Here is a 16,376-nt window from a genome sequence, read left to right on the forward strand (position 1 = left end):
TTTGCACATCCTATCTATTTAACCAGCTTTTTTTTTTACACTGACCTGTTCCTTTAATGTTCAAGAAACTTCCTAACGGCAATGGATGCAAAAAGCATAGAGGGACAAAGCACCATGGTGCAAATTTCCTGGGAAAAATAATAGTAACCAAGAAGTGTTGAGTTTATTGGAACAGCTAGCAAATAAGATGTGTTTATTATCTATTATTTATATAACACAAACATAATTATACAGTTCTGTGCACACTGCTTCAGCAATCATATATGATCCTAAAGTCAGTCTACTGTACTCTGTCGATGGTCTGTCTGGGGGTAATATTGCAAAACTGTATGAAGGCAATATGTACAAAAACAATATTTTCTTTGTTCAAATTGCAGTCTCATGCTAATCGGCAGTAGCATAACTAGGAGTGACTGGGCCCCTGGCAAAAAAAAAATCTTTAGGGGGGCCCAGTGCTCACCCATATCCACACATTTACTTGCAGCAGGCAGGAAACTATACACTGGTGAGGGGTAATACAATGTTGTATTGTAGTTAAGCCACTGCACATCAGCCCATGTTTAATAAGAACAAGATTTTGTTGGTCGGCACAAACTTGATGTTAAACTAAAAGCAAGATTCATGGGGGTAAATTTACGAAGCGGCGAAAATTCGCCAGCAATAGCTTCGCAGCCATCGTAACACTTCGCCAGTCGAAAATTCGCTCAGACAACGCTAATTTACTGGAATGCAAAGTTGTGTCCAGGGCGCCGAACGCATAACGCCAGGCAATTTAAAGTTCAATGACGTATACGTTGCAGCAAATACATTACATAACACAAGTCCAGGGAACCTTAATAAATAAAATAGAGTTGTTATATTGCCCTACACATGAGCCAACTGTATAATTTATGTGCCATATGTTAGAAAATGTATGGGGGAACCTGGTTACCCAAAAAAAATTTAAGGCCTTTTGCAGGCTATAACTCTGAAAAAAGGAAAAGATGCCAGCGTTTTATGGGGCTTTTTCAACTAAAAACTTTTTCCACTAAAAAATATGATGTAAGTAACAGAAGATTGAGGAAGATCTGTGTACTTCAGTGCACTTTGCCTGGTCTGAGCTGGTGAAGGCAAGTCAGGCGATAGAGGCAACGTTCAGTAAAATCCGCATGCAAGTGAATTTGTGGAGTAACGTCCATTCATCAGAGCGAAAATTCATCTGGTGATAGAGTGTGAATCACCGCTAGCGTCTATCTCCTTCGCTAGTGAAGTGACTCCTGCACCCGTTAGTAAATCTGCAAAGTCCCTGAAAATGGTAAAGCTGGCGAAGGTACGCCAGCGTTAGTCACTTCACCCTTTAGTAAATCTACCCCATGGTGTTTTGGAGTATTTCAATAGTGAGAAAATTTGGCCATCAAAATTTGAGGTACATCATAATCTAGACAGGGTGTTAATAATACGATACACTAAAAAACAATCTATTCATACATATACCCATTGCATGGTCATTGACAAATGGATGTTTTGTAGATCATCATTTACTTATATAGATAATATCACTGGTATCCATGGCTATATGGACACTAGCAGCATAAAAACTTAGGGGTCACACATTTACCATGCTGCAGTGTGCAAAGTGCAACTTCATACACAATGTTTTTTCCTACAATGTTTTTCTCAATTCCAACCTTACTGCCATAGTCCTAGGGAGGCCTAGTGCAACTGTAAATCGGACACAAGACTGGTTGGCATCATTTTTGGTGTTTGTTGCTCAGTTCAAACAGGATCGGATATTTCACACAACTGACTGCAGTCGCTTGCAACTGTCATATGGTAAGTAACAGACCCCTAATGTGTATTTTTATCAAATAGGGAATACAGGGAAATTCTAAAACACAGGTAAAAATTTATACCAGAGTGGTAACTATAGCAGTGCATCAAACAACTACATCATTTAATCTCATTGCACTAGATAAAGTAACGTTAAACAGGAAGGAAGAGGGTCTCCATATATAAAGTATATATACATTTCAACATGCATACTATTAATAACACTACTGAAATTAAATAGTGAATCAGAGCTCTTTAATTCAATTTACTTTGTAACACACTTTACTTTACCACTTTATTTTGTACCCGCCTAACGAAAGCTGCAAAGCTGATGAATATATCCTGAAAACATTTGAATCACCGCATATTTTTTTTAAAAAAAGTGAAAGCAAAAAAGTTTGTGTGCAAGTCAATCTCAGAATTTGTCAATACAGTTATGGGACCTGTTATCCAGAATGCTCGGGACCTAGGGTTTTCTGTATAACGGATCTTTCCGTAATTTGGGTCTTCATGCCTTAAGTCTACTAGAAATTCATTTAAACATTAAATAAACCCAATAGGCTGGTTTTGGTTCCAATAAGGATTGATTATATCTTAGTTGGGATCAAGTACAAGCTACTGTTTTATTATTATAGAGAAAAAGGAAATCATTTTTAAAAATTTGGATTATTTGGATAAAATGCAGTCTATGCCATTCCGTAATTCAGAGTTTTCTAGATACCGGCTTTCCGTATAAGGGATCCTATACCTGTATTAGAATTAAACAGCAGGGGGCTAAACAATTATACAGGTATCCAGAATGCTTGGGACCTGGGATTTTCCAGAATGGATCGTTCTGTAATTTGGATCTTCATACTTTAAGTCTACTAGAAAATCATGTAAACATTAAATAAACCCAATAGGCTGGTTCTGCTTCCAATAAGGATTCATTATAGCTTAGTTGGGATCAAGTACAAGCCACTGTTTTATTATTACAGAGGAAAAAGGAAATCATTTTTAAAAATCTGAATTATTTTATTATAATGGAGTAGGTATGCACCGAATCCAGGATTCGGTTCTGGATTCGGCCTTCTTCAGGAGGATTCGACGGAATCCTTCTGCCCGGCTGAAACAAATCCGAATCCTAATTTGCATATGCAAATTAAGGTAGGGAGGGAAATTGCATGACTTTTTGTCACAAAACAAGGAAGTCAAAAATGTTTTCCTCTTCCCACCCGTAATTGGCATATGCAAATTAGGATTCGGATTCAGTCCCGTATTCGGCTGAATGTCTCGCAAAGGATTCGGGGGTTCGGGCGAATCAGAAGTAGTGGATTCGGTGCATCCCTATAATGGAGTCTATGGGAGATGGCCTTCCTGTTATTTGGAGCTTTCTGGATAACGGGTTTCTGGATAATGGATCCCATACCGATACCAATATATTTGTGAAATAAGTTTATAAAGCTTTTGGAATATTTGGTACACTTGGAATTTGTAAGATTGGAATTTGTAAGATTGCAAGTATAGAGATAAGTGATTTTTTTCCAAGATAGCGTATACATTCTGAAGGAAATATTTAGTTATAAATGTCATGTTATGTAGAAATTTAGAAACAGTATGACCCATGATTTAATCCAAAAATAAACTCCGTAGAAGTGATGCAGCATAAACACAGCACTTTTTGAAGCACAAACAATGAGAAAAAGTAACTCACCTATCCGGAGTTGCCTTGTGTCGGCTGTAGCTTGCGCCTCCTGAGTTTGGGGTAGAGAAACTTCCAGATGTTTGTCTATGAGGTTGTCCTTTGTCTACAGCGGCAGGTGATGCAGCAATATACGGCGTTTCAGGGAAACTCACCGGCCTATACACACAGAAAATTCTTGCGAGATTTGGAAAAGTAAGGTGAATACAATTTCACTCTCCTTGGGCCCTGTGGGCATCTCCTCCCTGTCACACCTCTCAGGGTTGTCTGTCTCCTTAACACATGCTGTGCCAGTTCTACTGGATTCGGTCACTACCTGGCAATCATTATAACATAAAGAAACCTCCAGCAAGAGATACATGTGGATATAGGATACTGTTGTTTGTTGGCCAGTTATCCAGACTGCCTGCCTCTACTGTAGCGTGCATTAAAGGAAAACTATACCTCTAAAATGAATACGTGAGCAACAGATAGTTTATATCAAATAGAGTGCCATATTAAAAAAACTTACCAAACTGGAATGTATATTTCAGTAAATATTGCCCTTTTACATATTTTGCCTTGAACCCCCATTTTGTGATGGTCTCTGTGCTGCCTCAGAGATCACCTGGCCAGAAATACTGCAGCTCTAACTGTAACAGGAAAAAATGTGGAAGCAAAAGACAGAATTAAGTCTGTTTATTGGCTCATGTGACCTAACATGTATAGCTTGTTTGTGTACACCATAAATCATACGATTCCAGGGGGCAGCCCGTATTTTTTAAAATGTATTTATGATTACCCAATGGCACATGCTGCTAAAAAAGTATATTATTATGAAAATGGTTTATTTACATGAAGCAGGGTTTTACACATGAGCTGTTTTATGCAATATCTTTTCATAGAGACCTACATTGTTTGAGGGGTATAGTTTTCCTTTAACAGAAACTAGAACTAGTGTTTCCTAGCTAAGTAAATACATTTTCTGTCTACTGGAGGAGGAAGAGGAGGGTTATATTTATGTTTCTGTGCCCTCAAATGTAAATAAAAAGGAAACAATGTTTTGCACCAGGGAAAAACTCACCTCCTGCTCCCATGAAGAGCCTGTGGATCCCGGGAAGACACTGATATTGCTTGCTTGGGCAGTCTATTTAGGGATAGTGCATGGCTTGGAGTTACCCATTTCTGGGAAGGACTGGCTCCATGGTGGGTGGCAGATCCACTCCACTTCCAGGCTGTATTGTTGTGGATGGGTGGACGAGTTGCAGGGGTGGAATTCTCCATTTCCTTGTGTTCCACAGAGTTAAGTTCATAGGATTCAAACAATCCCCTGTAAAAAAAAAATAAAAAAGATACACAATCTTATTCCTTCCTATCTCATAGTCTGAGCGTTACTTTGGAAGCAGCAGCATCAGACTGGGACACCAGGGGCCCACTCAAAAACTTTAAACCAGGGGCACACCCAAAAACCTTAGACCAAGGGCCCACTCTCAGTACTATTTTTCTTCCTCCCTTCGCTCAACCTCCATTCTCCTAGTCTCTTTTCTTTACATACTATAATCTATTATTCAATCTTTTTAGCTTTTTTTTTTTTTAAATTTAGCCTAGAAATAGGGAATGGCCATGAAATAGGCCAAATGTTTAGAAGCAGGAGGGCCCACTGAAATCTGGGTAATGATTCAAATGCAGTCTATGCAAAAGAAAAATTAAGGCAAGGCTAGCTTTATTTTTATTATCATCACATATTTATACAGCACCAACATATTCCACAGTGCTGTACAATAAATGGGTATATCCATTTAACATACAGATTTGCATACATAGAAGCAGTTCCTCATAGGTGGAAGGCAATGCTTTTGTTTGGAGAGGCTAAAGATGGCCATATACTGGCTAACTTAAAGGGAACCGGTCACCCTGAATTTCTTTTACCCAACCAAAGGTGCGAGCTAATAAAAAATAAAAAAAAATAGCTCCCACCAGCCAACCAAATTCAGGGTGACTGGTGCCCTTTAAAGGTTATGTCAAATTCACATTATATATACACCATGCCAGGTTCAGACTAGGAGTCAAAACAGGTCCTGGCATTCCAAGTACACAGAAGCCCAAACATCCCCCACCAGCCCAATAAATAGTGAGTGTCTATGGCATCTTACAGCAGCCCCTCTGGCATTTGCTAAAACTCACAGATTGTCACTCCGGGACAGCACCAGGCACATTCTGAGAAGCAGTGGGAAATTAGGGTTGGATGCATCCAAAGTAAATGAATGACATTGCAAATATAATAACTCCTTAAAAATGTCAGGATAACATACATGCAGTATTGATTTAAGTAGGAATACCATCAGAGCATGAATTAAGATATATATATTTATATAATAATAATAGAGCACATGCTAAATTCATAATAAAATCATATAGCAAATAAAGCTGCATTATTAAAACAAATAACTGAAAGGACACATTTATCTATTTATAGGAGGGTAGTGAAATCCAGTAGATCATTTATTCCAGGTAATAGCACATAGGAAGATTTGATGCCTTTGGGAAATCTGTGTAACCACGGGCGACAAATCACCCGAAATCAGAGCATGTAACATGCATTAAATGTGGCAGTCCAGCTTAATAGCAAAAAAATGCAGAAGGAGGCATTTTTAAACAGGATTTCCTAAAAACAGCACATGTTCTTACCCTTAGCAACCAGTGTGTTAATATAAAGCATTCAGAACTCTTAAGGAAAACTATACCCTCAAAATGAATATTTAAGTTTTCCTTTAATAATATGATAATGTTTGTATATGATGTGTGTCAGGTACAAAGTATTTGTCTGAACCATTTATAATTATTCACATATACTCCTCAAAACTAGTTTGTGCTTCTACTTATATACACTAAGCCACAAACACAGGGGAGGTGATAAATAGTCCATTTGTACCATGATGTTTGGGATGGGATCCCTTATACAGAAACCGGTTTTCTATAAAGTTTCAAATTACGGAAAGGCCATGGCCCAGAATCCGTTTGAAGCAAATACTTATTTTTTAACAATAATTTCCTTTTTCTCTGTACAGGTATGGGACCTGTTACCCAGAATGTTTGGGACCTGGGCTTTTCCGGATAACTGATCTTTTTGTAAATTGGATCTTCATACCTTAATTCTACTAGAACACTATTTAAACATTACATAAACCCAATAGGCTGGTTCTGCTTCCAAAAAGGGTTAATTATACCTTAAAGTTTAAAGTTCACAAGGATCGACCCAAATGCAAGATTAACTGTTCAAACTTCAGTGTTTATTGTTTAACACAACATGTTTCGAGTCTCGTGAGACTCTGTCACTTAGGGGCCGATTCATCAAGGGTCGAATATGGAGGGTTAATTAACCCTCGATATTCGACTAGGAACTAAAATCCTTCGACTTCGAATATCGAAGTCGAAGGATTTAGCGCAAATGCTACGATCGAACGATCGAAGGATAATTCCTTCGATCGAACGATTAAATCTTTCGAATCGAACGATTCGAAGGATTTTAATCCAACGATCGAAGGAATATCCTTCGATCAAAAAAACTTAGGCAAGCCTATGGGGACCTTCCCCATAGGCTAACATTGACTTCGGTAGCTTTTAGCTGCCGAAGTAGGGGGTCGAAGTTTTTTTTAAAGAGACAGTACTTTGACTATCGAATGGTCGAATAGTCGAACGATTTTTAGTTCGAATCGTTCGATTCGTAGTCGAAGGTCGAAGTAGCCCATTCGATGGTCGAAGTAGCCCAAAAAACACTTCGAAATTCGAAGTTTTTTTTACTTAGAATCCTTCACTCGAGCTTCATGAATCGGCCCCTTAATTTCTTTTTGGATTGTCATTTCTTTTTTAATTATACCTTAGTTGGGATCAAGTACAAGCTACTATTTTATTTTACAGAGAAAAATTGAATAATTGTTAAAAATTTGGATTATTTGGATAAAATGGAGTCTATGGGAGATGGCCTTTCTGTAATTCAGAGCTTTCTGGATAACGGATTTCCAGATCAGATACCTGTAGTAATACAACAGTACCTGATGTGAATTCATATCGGTGGAAAAACAATCCTATGTTTATTTAATTTTTTTTCAAATTATGCAAAGAAATATGGGGTATTTGAATATTTCGGAGTTAGGGGCCTATTTATGCTTTTTAAATAAGAGGAACCTGGCCTGGGACAGGGAGTAAGCAATTAGTCTCTGGGGGACACCTAAAAAATCTGCACCCACCAGTAACTTTATGTTTCTATTCTCTTTAACCCCTGGTAATGAACACGACACTTTGTGTCTTACAATAAGACTCATTTGATGTTAATTGTCAGTTCATGTACATGTAATTATATGCTGCTGTTGAGGTTAGAAAAGAACATTCTAATGTGGGTTTCCACATTACGTAATGGATAACAACACAGACTGCAGGGTGTGTAGCTGGTGAACAAGTTTTCTCTGGGGCCTAAGTTGTAGTTACACCCCTGATTTATTTTCCAAGTCCCTTGCTTTCTAATTGCTGTAAATTAAAAAGTGCTTTCTGCTGACAGGCACTGAGCTATAGCTATTATGTTCCGCTAATGTGTTACATTGTAACATTTGATATTTATTTGGAAAAAGCAACTATAACCAATTATTCGTACCTAGCTTAGGATATCTTATCGAACATGAACATGTTGTACACAGATCAGCCCAGTCCAATACCTTCAAGTTAACTTTTAGTATGTTATAAAACAGTCAATTCTAAGCACCTTTTCAATTGGTCTTCATTTATTTTTTATAGTTTTTTTTTTTTTTTATAATTTCCACTTTCCGTCTGACTCTTTCCAGCTTTCAAATGGGGTTCACTGACCCCATGTAAAAACAAATGCTTTGTAAGGCTACACATTTGTTGTTGTTGCTACTTTTTATTACTCATCTTTCTATTCAGGCCTCTCATTCATATTCCGGTCTCTTATTCAAATCAATTAGGGATGCACTGAACCCACTATTTGGGATTTGGCCGAATCCTTTGTGAAAGATTCGGCCGAAAACGGAACTGAATCCAAATACTAATTTGCATATGTAAATTAGGGGTGGGGAAGGAAAAAGTGTGAATTTTTTTTACACTTCATTGTTTTGTGATGAAAAGTCACGTATGCAAATTAGGATTCGGTTCAGCCAGACACAAGGATTCGGCCGAATCCAAACCCTGCTGAAAAAGTCTGAAATCCTGGCTCAATCCTGAACAATCCTGCATCCCTAAAATCAATGCATGGTTCTAGGGGAATTTGGATCCTAGAGGCTATGACCAAGTGTCCTTGGTAAGTCCTTGGTAGACACGAAACGCGTCAGGCCCTGGTTCTTAATTTTTGGAAAAATTTAAGCTTTTTTTAACCTTTTACTATCTGACTCCGGCATTACTATTTTGTGGGTCCCAGGCATGTGCCAGCCTCCTTTAAAGTCTCCTGGAATTTGGACCCTAGCCACAGATGGCTGAAATTGCAAACTGGAGAGCTGCTAAAAAAAAAAAAATCGGTTGCAGATTGTCTCAGAATATCACTCTCTATATCATACTAAAAGTTAACTTATCGGTGAACAACCCCTTTAAAAGCTCTCATGCATGCCTATGTATATGTGCTATAGTTATTGCAAACGTTAGCTCAACAATACTGCAGTGAGGGCTGCTAAAGCCACCTAAGGAAACTGTCTAAACTTGTCTTGCAAGTTTTTAAAGGGTGTGGTTCATAAACTTCATTTTATTGACACAATTATAAAAAAAGAAGACTCTGAATACAGACACTACATTTGAATCTAAACTACAAATAGTAGTCAGTCCTGGAGTCGCAGTGAATCTTCCTCAAAACAAAAATCCATATGTGAAACCAGAATGAAAGAAACTGTGGGTTAAATAATTCAAATAAAAAATAGGAAAGGAGTGAACACTAGACTAAGCTGAAGTTAGTTGGGTTAATAGATATTCTGATTAGGGATGCACAGAATCCATTATTTTGGATTCCCCGAATCCTTCGCGATAGATTAGTCCGAATAACAAACCGAATCCTAATTTGCATATGCAAATTAGGTGTGGGAAGGGCAAAACATTTTTACTTCCTTGTTTTGTGACAAAAAGTCACGTGACTTCCCTCCCCGCCCCTAATTTGCATATGCTAATTAGGATTCAGTTTGGCCAGCAGGGGCGATCCTGGCCCCTCTGCCGCCCCCCCACCCCGTAAATTCGCTCTTAAAGTACCAGGAGCAGCATTTTTGCTGCCCCTGGTACCTAGTGGGGCACTGCCGCCTCATTGGCGAAGCATCCCTGTTGGCGAGGCAAAACCCGAATTCTGCAGAAAAAGGCCGAATCCTGGCCGAATCCCAAACCGAATCCTGGATTCGGTGCATCCCTATTGCAAATACTGATTTCTTGATATGTCAAGAAGTTGGCACCCAACTCATTGCAAGGGTGTTGCTATGGCAGCAGGTGCACAATTCACAGTGGCCCCTTCTGCAGCAAAAGAGTGTGAAGAAATAAACAGGTTGTAACTGCGTATATGCAGAAATGGGTGTCTATGCACAGAGCATTACATAATAATCTCCTGCCAGAAGCTTGGATTTTCTCTCCTCCAAATAAATCTGTTACCATGGCTTTATTCTGAGGATTAACTCTGCACAGTAAGATCACTAGCTCTCTGAACAGGTCCTTACACGTTAGATTACAGCTTTGAAATACTTTGATTTTTAGTCGTAATATTAATCCAACTGTCTTTATAATACACATGCAGAGACATAATCTCAGTACGCCCTGTAGTGTTTCTGTGTGTAGAATAACGTTACATCTTCGTCATCTGTGCCTTGAGGTAGGGAGGGCTAAAATATGTGCCTACGATCCCCAAAAAGGTCATATGCATCTTACAGCTCCTTAAGCATGGCCTCCAATCCTGTTATTTTGCCCAAGTAAAGGTGAGCTCATTTCTGGAGTATTTTTCTTGATGAGTATTTTAGCATTCATTTACCGGTCCAAGAATACAACCAATGAAACATTTTTAGGATTAAGTATAATGAAATCATTTGATGCCAAGGTGCTCTGTTGATCTGCCTAGTGCGCCCACACTAATCAACATTATTCCTATTCTACTTGGACTAGGGGGATGCACCGAATCCAGGATTCGGTTCGGGATACTGCCAGGATTCTGACTTTTTCAGCAGGATTAGGATTTGGCAGATTTCTTATGCCCATCGGAACCCGAATTTGCATATGCAAATTAGGGGTAGGGAGGAAAATCGCATGACTTTTTGTCACAAAACAAGGAAGTAAAAAAATATTTCTCTGTCCCACCCTTAATTTGCATATGCAAATTAGGAATGGGATTTGGGTTGGTATTCGGCCGAATCTTTCGAGAAGCATTCGGGGGTTTGGCCGAATCCAAAATAGTGGATTCGGTGCATCCCTAACTTGGACTAATGATAAACAGGGCATAGTTTTCTTCCATTGACTTTTTTCAGCCTGTAAAAAAATGTCCATAGCCCGCCGAGAAGCCGGTTATCAATTTTAGGATAGTTCCTTGGTCACATTTGGCAGAATTTGCTCCGTGCACCTTAAAAGGGAACCTGTCACCCTAATAAATAATTCCAAATCCTATTTTATCATGCTACTCATGTAAAATAAACTTTAATTACACTATATAAATTATTTTAATTTTGTTTCCTTCAGTCTGGGAATTCATAATTATAACAAGCAGGCAGGAGCCATTTTGTGGACACTGTTATTAAGGCAAGCCTTGCATCATCTCAGAATCTTGTTTGTGCAGCAGAATGGGGGACCAGATGTCCATCCCCATGTACTGGCTACACAATTAAATGTTGAAGAGAACTGGGGGAATGTGGGGAGAGCAGTGACACCTAGGAAGTGCTGAATGGAAAGTGAAAGTAATTGTCTGCCCCGCCTCTATGCCTAAGGCATAGAGGAGGGGCAGGCAATATTTGATTGACAGTCGAGATTTTTTTACAACAGTTATGAATGCTTTAATAAAAAAAATGAATTATGATTTCATGTTTACTCTGAAAAGGACTTTTACTATACAGTTTTTTTTATGTCTGGATGACAGGTCCACTTTAACCCATTGAAATCAGTACAAAACTCAAAAAAATATACTGAAGTGATATTTTGCTTTATGATGGAATGTGTTTTTTTTTATACCGTTTGATTCGATTTTTGTTCTGCAACTTTCAGCATTTGAATTTCAACTATTATCCGATTGCTTAAGTATCCTATAAACAGTTTAGCAGATTAGAAGTCAGAAGGGGAGGTTAACAGGAGAAGGCCATAACAGAAAGCAGTGTTCTCTCTAGAAAAAAAAACTGTTGTGCAGAAAAAAAATGGGCTTTTGGGGAAAAAAATAAATATAAGTGCCTCAACAACCCCAACTACACTAAAATAACTAACAGTAAACAGCAGACTTTGGCCAAAAATGCCATTTGTAGAGTTAGTAAATGTTACCATATTTAATGTGTTCTTTTTCTATAATGTTTACAAAGGGGACATCAAGCAGGCACTTCTAGATGAAGGGTTTGCTGCAGGAGTAACATTTGATTTGATTGCATTTTATGATGTGGTAAGTAAGATTCTGGATAGTGGGGGGGCAGTAGATGTGATCTATTTGGATTTTGCCAAAGCGTTTGATACTGTGCCCCACAAACGACTGCTTTCTAAACTAAGGTCTGTTGGGCTTAATGAAGTCGTTTGCACGTGGATAGGAAACTGGCTACAGAATCGGGTACAGAGGGTGGTTGTTAATGGGACATTCTCTACTTGGAGTAAGGTTCTTAGTGGGGTCCCCCAGGGCTCAGTATTGGGTCCACTTTTATTTAACTTGTTCATTAATGACTTAGGGGAGGGTGTTGTAAGTAATGTATCAGTGTTTGCAGATGACACAAAACTATCCAGTCCAATTAATTCCATCCAGGATGTGCAGCATCAAGGGCAAATAAGGTCTTGAGCTGTATTAAAAGGGGCATAGAGTCAAGGGAAGAGGGGGTCATTCTTCCACTGTATAGAGCACTTGTAAGGCCCCATCTAGAATATGCCGTACAGTTTTGGTCTCCATCACTCAAACAGGACATTATTGTATTAGAGAGGGTACAGAGAAGGGCAACTAAGCTGGTAAAAGGTATTGAAAATCTTAGCTATGAGGAAAGACTGGCCAAATTGGAGATGTTCACGCTGGAGAAGAGGCGCTTAAGGGGTGATATGATGACTATGTATAAATATATAAGGGGATCATATAATAATCTCTCTAATGCTTTATTTACCAGTAGGTCCTTCCAACTGACACGAGGTCACCCATTCCGATTAGAAGAAAAGAGGTTCCGCCTAAATATTCGGAAGGGGTTTTTTACAGTGAGAGCTGTGAAGATGTGGAATTCTCTCCCTGAATCAGTTGTACAGGCTGATACATTAGATAGCTTTAAGAAGGGGTTGGATGGCTTTTTAGCAAGTAAGGGAATACAGGGTTATGGGAAATAGCTCATAGTCCAAGTTGATCCAGGGACTAGTCCGATTGCCATTTTGGAGTCAGGAAGGAATTTTTCCCCCTCTAAGGCAAATTAGAGAGGCTTCAGATGGGTTTTTTTTGCCTTCCTCTGGATCAACTGGCCGATAGGTAGTTAATAAAAAAAAAAAAAAAAAGGTTGAACTCGATGGACATGTCTTTTTTCAACCTTACTTACTATGTTACTATGTTATAACATGTTAGAGGCACAAACATTCCTGTCTTGCTCAGGGCCTCTATTCTTGAACTTAACCATCATATCGGCCACTAGGACAAATGTACCACAAGAGCATTGAAATATAAGCTTGATGTGGAATATTTTTCTGTGATTGTATTTGGTGTCTTGTGTGTAGAGACCCAATTAACAGACCCGCTAACATAAGCATATACATTGTGCGGTGAACTTGTTGAAATGAATACCTTATTTAATGACGTGCATGCCTTTGAGTACTATAGTAGTGGTTACATTTCTTAATTAAAAGCATACCAATGTTTACAGGCAGCTTCTTAAAAAGAAACAATATTTTCATAAAAGTACTTATTATAGAATACCAAGGGTTCTTTTAGAAAGCCTTTGTTTGTCATTCTTTAATTAATGCAATCAAAGCTGGAGTCAGAAAATCACTCATAGCTGCTGCTATGGGTTGAGGTTTATAGCATAATCCTGATGGGTGACATAACCTAGGCAAAATCATTTTCCAGTAAACATGGCTTCACTCTCAAAAACCTTTGTGCTCTCCCCTCTTTTCCTCTTTGTTTCCTGTCCCTTGCTCCCACCTCCTTCACAATTTTCGGAGCCAGGGCTGAACTTGGGGGTGCCGGGCACGTGCCTAGGTCTTGATAGTTGGGGGGGGGGCTGGTATGTGTCTCTACTGCCTGCTTTCCCTGAAGTTCTGCACTTATGTAAGTTCAGTGTCTAGCTATGTGGGAAATATAGTGTGTCACAAGTCACAAAAATGGGCTGTGGGGTGTGGTAGAGGCCGGTTACCCACAGTGCTGGGGGTATTGGGGATGAATGCTTACCCTGGACGTCCGGCTCTGCTCCGTGCCCTTTTCCTTTGGCCCCATCAACATAATCTCTGTGCCCGTTCCTTGTTCTTTTGCCTATCTCTGTGCACTCTCCATTACCCTTTCACTAATCACCTTTCACCTTCTCGCTGCTCCTTCACAGATCTCTGTGATCTCACCTATCTCTATGCCTTGATCCTGCTGCTCCCTTGATTTTTGTTGTGCTCTCCACTGCTACCAGACAATCTCTGTACAGTCTTCCAGCTAATTGTCAAATCTTCTTGCATTCCAGCTTGTAGAAATTACCACTCTTGTGCCAGCTTGTGTTTTCTTGCATAGATTGTTTCTCCCCATAATTTTTTTTTTTTAACACCACGGGTTATAATAACAATTGTGAAAAAAAGAGATGACTGCAAGAAAATAATAGCAAGACAGAGATCAAGGTCTTGCCTTCTTATGTTTAAGGGATTCTGTCTTGATTTTTATGGTGTAGTTTTTATTTCTAAATTACACTGTTTACACTGCAAATAATTCACTCTACCATGTAAAATTTAATTCCTGAACCAGGAAGTGTAATATTTTAGTTGTAATATTGGTGTGTAGGCTCCATCTCAGGTCATTTTGCCTGGTCACGTGCTTTCAGAAAGAGCCAGCACTTTAGGATGGAACTGCTTTCAGGCAGGCTATCGTTTATCCTACACAATGTAACTTAATGTGTCACAGTGGGACCTGGATTTTTACTAGAGTGTTGTTCTTAGATCGACCAGGGAGCTGTTATCTTGTGTTAGGGAGCTGCTATCTGGTTACCTACCCATTGTTCTGTTGTGAGGCTGCTGGAGGAGAGGGAGGGGGGTCACTCCAACTTGCAGTACAACAGTAAAGAGTGACTGAAGTTTATCAGAGCACAAGTCATATGACCGGGGCACCTGGGAAACTGACAATAGGTCTAGACCCATGTCAAATTTCAAAATAAAATATAAAAAGATAAAGTTGACTTTTTGAAAAACAGATTTCAGTGCAGAAGTCTGCTGGGGCAGCAATATCAACTGATGCATTTTGAAAAATAACATGTTTTCCCATGACAGTATCCCTTTAATACACCCAAGTCAGACCTTTTGCTAATAATAACTCCGCCACTATGTGTACTGTATATAGTTATAGAACTGATGATGATTTAGACTTGCCATGTGATCATACCTCATTGTATCATTGTTTATGTATACAGAACCCACAATATTCCATCAAGTGCTAAACTCAAAGATAAGGATAATTTATAAAAAAAAAAAATGCAAGCACAAATGCAAAGACCTAACACACTCCTCACAACTTGGGTGTAGGCTACTCTTATTAATTGCAGACAAATTAAAATCACAAGGAGCCCCACTCTGAAAAGTGTTGTTGTAGCCGAGTTGTTGAAAACAGTGTATACTTCTGTTTATGTATGTGATTGATGTGTAATGGGGGTCATTTTGAGAGGTAAAACTTAATGTACATATAGTTTTGTAGTTACATAGTACAGTAGACATTTCATCAAAAGAATGTGCAAGTGTCCTACCTTCGTGGCACCCCATCCTCATGGGGAGGAATGATGACCACTTTGACAGTGACGGAAGTGCGCAAAAGATCAATCATCTGATCATGTGTGAGTGTCACAACTGCCACTTTGCAAATCTCCACCAAACGACTGCCCTGACGCAGACCAGCTTGCCAAGCAAATCCATACTCTTCTACTTCAGCAACCGTTCCATCATATTTGACATGGAAACCAAGCTGACCGAGCCCATTCCTCCGTAGTGTCATGTCCACTGTCTCACACCCTGTGGTCATTATCTGGGAACAAAAGTTTTGAATCAGTAATGATTTAGCACATTAACAAAACAGATTGGAAATCCTGCATCTACTTCACAAACCAAATTGCTGGACACTTGGTGGCCACAGACGTAACAATTACGATCTTTCTTGGAAAAGATCTTTCCAAGAAAGATCGTTTGTTTCAATAACACATGTAGAGCTGAATCGTCAGATATACAGGTAGAAACAATAGAATTCTACCTGTATCTGACGATTCAGCACTAACAATGCCCGACGTTCAAGGTGTCTTCAAAGTTGCCCAATCAAGATTTTCCGTCCAGCCCGATCGACGAGCCTTCCGATAGCTAAGTCTTTTGCCGATATTAGTCGGCTCTTTTCCAATCATAGACGCACCGAATATTGTACGAAAATTTGTTTCGTACAATATTATCTGTGCGTCTATGGCCACCAAACATTTTTAAATAAGTTCTATATATTTCCATTTTACAATATTTTAAAATAAGTTCTATATATTTCCATTTTAAAATAAATGTATAATGTGCCCTTAAAGGAGAA

The 16,376-nt window shown here is 39.0% G+C and overlaps 1 protein-coding gene across 7 annotated transcripts in view; it reads right to left on the minus strand.

Annotated features, from left to right (window-relative positions):
• Positions 1-16,376, minus strand: part of sipa1l3.S (signal induced proliferation associated 1 like 3 S homeolog) — a 136,880-nt gene that overhangs the window by 32,672 nt on the left and 87,832 nt on the right. For all 7 annotated transcript variants that reach the window (XM_041575293.1, XM_041575288.1, XM_041575290.1 and 4 more), the window contains 3 exons: positions 15,565-15,839; positions 4,554-4,799; positions 3,503-3,649 (listed from right to left, as the gene is read on the minus strand). In XM_041575293.1, the coding sequence (XP_041431227.1) occupies positions 3,503-3,649; positions 4,554-4,799; positions 15,565-15,839 (668 nt within the window). The remainder of the gene's footprint in view (positions 1-3,502; positions 3,650-4,553; positions 4,800-15,564; positions 15,840-16,376) is intronic.

The sequence above is a fragment of the Xenopus laevis genome, chromosome 8S (assembly GCF_017654675.1).
Source record: "Xenopus laevis strain J_2021 chromosome 8S, Xenopus_laevis_v10.1, whole genome shotgun sequence".
Classification (NCBI taxonomy): domain Eukaryota; kingdom Metazoa; phylum Chordata; class Amphibia; order Anura; family Pipidae; genus Xenopus; species Xenopus laevis.